Genomic DNA, 6,356 nt, shown 5'->3' with positions numbered 1-6,356 from the left:
CACTCTGAGCAAATAAATCCAAAGTATATTTCTGTCCACACATATTCAAATGGTGAAAAGGTAGACTGTGTAAATAATTCTTACATGAACTGTAGACTGTAGGGGTGTTACAGTGTGCAATTTGAAACCAGCAGGAGCACTTCTGATGAACACTGGCTCCTTATAAATGATATATTACAGTGACTTAAAATGGTCTCAGAATTTGTCTCAAACATAAGCAAACCAGGAAACCCCCATACATGCATTTGCACCATTTATTGGTCTTTACATACAAAAAATAAAAATACACACACATAAACTCAGTTAGGGTTGCCAGTTCAGGTCTTCTCTTTTTCAGCCACATAAATAGAAATATTCCAAGAGAGCTTAGGCATCATTGTTTCAATGAAGGAGCCGACACTACTGACCATAGACAGCCTCTGTTGTCTGCTGAACACAGCAGCACCCTGTATACTTTGATACTAACCATAGGCACAATTCTGAACTGATGATATTACAGCTACAATGTCTCAAATGTCTTCAAGTTAAGCTCATCTGAGCCTTTTTTTTCCCTCCGCTGGTTTTGGACTTCTTTGTTTCATTCCAGTGGACAATCCTGAGCAATGTGTGAAAGCTGAATCACACAAAGGGGTGACGATGGATCATCAGAGTAGCCAGGTCCCGTCTGGTCAGAAAACGAGCTTCTTCTTCATCACAGCTGAAAGTGAAGTAAAATTAAAACAGTTGTTAAGAATGATTTAAAGTACAACTTCAGAGCCATACAGCCACAGACCTCATCTACAATACGTGTGCAAGTAAAGCAACCAATAAAGAGCAGTCTACTAACTACTAAAAAGTTTCCATCTACTGCAAGTATTCAGAGATGCTCTCTGTAATATATGGTAGCATTTAGCAAAGCTTCAAAGAAGAGCTGAGCTTTGAACCTCCCAGTTACACCAACATGCTCCTCCAGTAAAACATTCCCTACTGCCATACTCCATGAAACTGTTTTTTACATGCGAGTCGTGTGTGTGTATGTTCTATTTCCCTAAATTCAGAATCTCCAGCTGTAGTTAAATGTGCAGCCAACACCCTCTGAATTACTAGGTTCAGTGGTTTTCTAGACTCTTGACTGCAGTGTGCGTAACCAGAAGAACCCAGCAGCGGTTCTCGAGGCTAAAATTCACAACCTGCTATATGTAAGTTTGGTCTGAGCGGGATGTACTAAACTTTCCAGCGCTTTTCAAAATCTGCCTCAGACTTTTTATGGCACACACTTTCCCTTCAATTTAAAACAGCTTTATTTGGGTATGGGTATGTGAAGGTCATATATTCTTGATGGATTAAAAAGGTACACATAGCAACTTTGAGCTATTATGTGTCATTACTTGTCTCCAGGCCTTCGATTTTCCTCTTGAGCCCGACTGTTTCCTTCTCCCTCAGAGCCTCCACTGAGCAGTTGGGTCGGGGGAGTTGGGGACCTGGAGTGGGACCAGGTCGATTACTGAAGTACCTCATCTTCAAGGCCTGGAGAACATAAGACATGTACATTATAGACATATTGAGCATCATCTTATACATGTCTATCTTTGTCTTAGGATCTGCTGTTTTAGAAAATGCGAGCCTTTTGAACAAGCCGTATATCATTTATGCATTGTATCTTTCTAGATGTTATTTATTCTTATAATTTTGCTTCAAACTGTGAGAATTTCTTTTTAATTCACCTGTAAAAAGTGTAGTGCTGACCATTCTTAAAGAAAATTTGTAGGTGAAAAACATCCGAACATGTGTCCTAAAGGTCGGGTTAATCTAACTCACCACCAGGGTAATGGTTTATTAAAAAATAGTTCGACTTAGTTGTACATTTGGTCACTTGTGATGCTATTGAGCTTTGTTCTGAGGAGCTGGTCACTGTTTTGTTTCTATTTTCTGTTCTATTAGCACCCGCAAACTGATGTTAACATAAAATTAAACAATCTAATTTCAATATGTCATCTTTTATAAAAAATATTATTTGAAAATTCTTAAAAATAAATGTTTGGGGCACCAGTTCGCTCTGCAGCTAAATCGCTGCGTGTCATCCCCCATTCTCCTCGCCTGTTTCCGATACTACCCACAGTCCTCTCTCTAAATAAAGGCATAAAAGGCCAAAAAATAAATAAATAAATACATGTGAAGCCAGGAGGATGGGTGGGCGGTAGTTGGAGGTATCTACTCAGAACGTGCTATAAAAAAACAGAACCTCTAGACCTCAAAATATATACTTTAAGGGACAATATATATTACAATATATATTTTGACTGGCTCAAAAACACAGAATAAATTATTCAAGGTAAATACCCAACACTCAAAAAAGGTTTTTAGAAAATGAAATGCTAAATGGTCCAAAAACTTTCAGGCTAGCTGCACACAAAGAGAATAAGAAAGTGTGAGAGTGTGCTGTAACTTGTATTACCTGTGTAGCAGTTGTCCTCGTTGAGGGGTTAAAGGTAAAGAGAGCCTGTAGCAGCTCTAGTAAGTCGTCTCCAGCTGCACTGAATATATGTTCCAGAGGTGTGCCAGGAAATATTTTGAAGGACACATAGTCTGGTAGACTAGTCATTCCCTGCAGAGAGATTTAACAAACAAATGTATTAAAGGATCCTCACATGTGAGAGAGTTAAAAAGAACAGACACTAGATAAATAAAGATACCAACCGGCCATGTCTCTTCTGTGGGTGTCCCAAGAGCCTCAAAGATCTTAGTCAGCTGGTCGAGATCTGAGTCTCCAGCAAGGAAAGGTATCTACAGTAAACAGAACATACATATACATTAGCAAAAGAAAAACTATGTCTTGGTACTATATGAATATCCGGGTGAAGTGAGGTTTGTGTACCCGAAGAAGTAACTCTGCCAAGATGCATCCCACTGCCCACATATCGACGCCCACACCGTACATCCTGGCACCAAACAGGAGCTCAGGGGAGCGGTACCACCTGGGAAAAGGACAAATCAACAGAGTTCAATTTAGACCTGTTATACAGGCATACCACTCTTTCTTTTAGTATGCCTGTTACTGTTAGAATTGAAACCTTGAGAGCTTTTAACTAACAGAACATCTTTGCTGCTATCCATGGGTCTACATGGGCCTATCAATATCTGCCCTGTCACATGTTGCATTTATTTCCACAAACACATGAGGATTTATCTAGTTAAAGGGATTAAGATAAGCTGCTCCAAAAACACATATGGATGTACTGAAATGTCTAAGTTCTGTGTTGTTTGCACAACAAGATGCACAAAAGCACAGACCTGGTAACAACTTGATGTGTGTAGACTCTGTTCGGGCTGCCAAATGATTTGGCCAAACCAAAATCAGCCAACTTCAACACTCCGCTGCCGTCTAACAGCAGATTGTTGGGCTTCAAATCCTGGACAAAGAAAGCAAACTGTGCATTACTGACCTTTTGTGCATACTATATATGTGTATGTGTGTGGCGAGTAAATGCCCTTACCCTGTGCAGTACCCAGTGTTGGTGCATATACTCTAGTCCCTGTAGAGTCATGAGGATGTAGGCTTTGATGTTGGCTGGAGTCAGGACGAGGCTGGTGTCTTTGATGATCACCTAAGATTAAAAAAACAAGACAAAGATCCTGAAATAGAGATGGATATTTGACAACTAATGACGTTCATCCATTTCTTAATGTTTTGACATTGCTGTAGACTACATCCTCAAAATGACACCACATGAATTAAAGACTGTTGGGATATATCTTTGTGAAGAAATAGACACAGCTAGGCAGCAGAGTTCAGACTCAACCTCTCACCCAGAACCTCCACTGTTCCACAAGCAACAAAACACTGACTTCAGTTTCCTGCTATGTAATGTTAAAGCAGTAAAGGCTTTGAACATCTGTAGTTGATAAGTTCTGACACTCAAATCTAAGCACAGGGCCTAAAATAGCCTTTTAGCATCGGTAATAAGACAGACATCATATTTCACCCTCATGTCTGTCCTGTCTGTCTGCTGCCTGTGAGACGCTAATGGCATTAATTCAGGGCCAAGAGCAGAGTGATATTGATTTTTTTTAAAGCGTGCTTATCTTGTATTGCATCGTTCTGTTATGGCCGCCCATCTGGAGCCTCGCATGCTAAAACCATCCCGAGGAGGAGGTGGGGAAAAAAAATCGAAAAGCCTCAGTGACCTCACAGAACCACTTAATGGTCAGATGAGAGCACTCCCTCTGCTATCTTTGTCATCCTGCTCATATTTTACGTGTTACTATGTTGGTTATCTGACCTTAAAGCTCTCAATCACAGTTTATTCCTCTATTATTCTCTCTATCCATTCTTTTCCCTGCTTTGCAGTAGATACTTGTCAAAAAAAAAAAGGGGAAATGGGGAAAAAAAATGCTGTTAGTGATCTCGATTTTGGAGGAGGTAATAAAGTTTTAATTTGGTGGCCCAATTATGAAATGAATCATCATATTCGTTTACAACGACAATGAATGAGAGAAGTTAATATTAATAAAAAAGACTCAAATCTGTAAAATAAAATGTGATCCATTTCATGAGGAGTAGTTTCAACTCTACCTCAATATTTTCAGGCTGCACTTTGTGGTATTACTCTAGTGAATAACTTAATATTGTATTTAGAATAGCATTATATTGACAGGTATTTCAGAAGGAAAAATTTGGCAACAAGTGGAGCTTTTTCCTTAGTCTGTGACTGTCTTTTAAATTTTCCCAAAAGAGGTTACTCACTTCGTAAAGGATATGTGACCTGACTGAACACAATTGCAATTAAGTCCATCCATCAAAGGACAACAAATAAAAGCTTCTCAATGGGAAGTTGAATGGCGCTATCACTGGAAAGATACTGACTGACAGAAAAAGATAATTATTTTTAACGATGAATAAATGTCTCACCTCCAGATCTGTTTCCATGAAGTCAAACACCAGGCTGATGTTGGATTTGTGTCCGAAGGCATCCAGCAGCTAAAAAAACAGAACATGAAATGTTATTGTCAGGTCAAATTAGGAGAGAACATGATAATCATTAATATTTTCCCTTAGAAAACACACCGGTGCCAAAATAATTTCAAAATACAAGCACTTTTAAAAATAATGAACACTTATTTACCCCAATGATATTTGTATGATGCAGTTCCTGCAGCAGTTTGATTTCTCGCAGAGCAGTCCTGTTAATACCTATTGATCAAAATTGGTGTCATTAACAGGTGGATAAGAAGTGAGTGCATTATGTGAAAATAAAAACATGACATGTGTGCCATCATGCAGTCAACATTTACCATCTTTAGCCTCAGTTCTGTGGCCAACTTTGATCTGCCAGGAAAAAAAGATCATGTTATTAATTATCAGTATAGCATACAGATGCTAACACAAGTCCAACATTTGTTTGATTTCTTGTACCTTTTTAATGGCAACTATGGTATCATTCGTTTTGTCCCTGGCTTTGTACACTGTTGCAAACTGTAGAAGAGAAACAGAGACCAATAAGTACACAAAAGCAGAGCCCGAAATAATAATACAAATTTAACCATCAGTGCTGCTGTGAGCTCAACTGCATGAACCAGCAAGGCTTTGTTGACATTAACAACCAGCTAATGCTAGTTAGCCTGCTATCATGCTTTCTACACAACTAGCAAGAACCTGCGCGCGAGAGACGTGAACAAATACAAAAACCGAAATTGCTAATATCTGTCTCAACCTACCTGACCCTCTCCGAGGAAATCAAGCTTCTCGTATCGTTTGGCTCTGGACTTTACATCTAGCGCCATGATAGCTAACTGTCAGTTGCATTGGGAGACACTTCCTGTCTTGTTAAAGGTCCACGGGTACTGCTTCCGGGTTAAATGAGGTTTTGTATTGACCAACACCGCCACCTACCGGCTCAGTTTGTCCAATACCAAGAACAGGAAATCATAAACTACTTACTGGAATATAATTCCCCTTTTTACAAAGTGTCTGTTTTTCCCCTTATGTAGCCCTTTACTACCATAACATGTAACTTCTTCCTCTAATACCACTACCAAGTACTAAGAGCTCAGTACTATAATAATGATGATGATGATGAAGATGATGACAAATAAATATTTATAGGATAATAATAGGAATTAGATTGTATAGGGTTTCTTTCTATAACTACAGCTTCTTCTTGATATATTCTTGATATATATGATACAGTGAAAAGTAAAGTGAAAGTAAAACTTATCTCATCTAAGATCTCTTCCTGTAACATTTAGCTTTTATGATGCAATATGGAATACTGTTTTAATCCACACAGTTTGCCTTCAAAAAATGTATTTTAGCAGTTATCAGTTTGACATCGGTCTCTTGGGAGTCTCTTCTGTCAGTTAGGAAGGTTTTGTGATCC

General features: G+C 38.8%; 1 protein-coding gene across 1 annotated transcript; it reads right to left on the bottom strand.

The window, feature by feature from the left end:
• Positions 1 to 253: 253 nt before the first annotated feature.
• cdk7 (cyclin-dependent kinase 7) lies at positions 254 to 5,770 on the bottom strand. Its single transcript, XM_069683238.1, has 12 exons — positions 5,695 to 5,770; positions 5,393 to 5,452; positions 5,272 to 5,305; positions 5,103 to 5,170; positions 4,889 to 4,957; positions 3,474 to 3,584; positions 3,271 to 3,389; positions 2,855 to 2,954; positions 2,677 to 2,763; positions 2,435 to 2,584; positions 1,368 to 1,506; positions 254 to 697 (listed from the first exon to the last, which is right to left on the bottom strand). The coding sequence occupies exons 1-12, from the start codon at positions 5,758 to 5,760 to the stop codon at positions 669 to 671; spliced, it is 1,032 nt and encodes a 343-aa protein (XP_069539339.1). The 5' UTR covers positions 5,761 to 5,770; the 3' UTR covers positions 254 to 668.
• Between the last annotated feature and the right edge of the window lie 586 nt (positions 5,771 to 6,356).

Source organism: Semicossyphus pulcher, unplaced genomic scaffold (assembly GCF_022749685.1).
Source record: "Semicossyphus pulcher isolate SPU_LCO1_2020_fin unplaced genomic scaffold, fSemPul1.0.p SCAF_6, whole genome shotgun sequence".
NCBI classification, from domain to species: Eukaryota; Metazoa; Chordata; class Actinopteri; order Labriformes; family Labridae; genus Semicossyphus; species Semicossyphus pulcher.
This window is presented reverse-complemented; position numbering and strand designations above follow the sequence as displayed.

Bases quoted from the DNA above. Each gene is read 5' to 3' on its own strand.
- cdk7 (XM_069683238.1), bottom strand. From the start codon at position 5,760: ATGGCGCTAGATGTAAAGTCCAGAGCCAAACGATACGAGAAGCTTGAT. The intron at 4,958-5,102 runs GTAAATAAGTGT...CTGTTTTTTTAG, and splicing joins ATCATACAAATATCATTGGG to CTGCTGGATGCCTTCGGACA. The intron at 2,585-2,676 runs GTTGGTATCTTT...ATCTCTCTGCAG, and splicing joins CCACAGAAGAGACATGGCCG to GGAATGACTAGTCTACCAGA.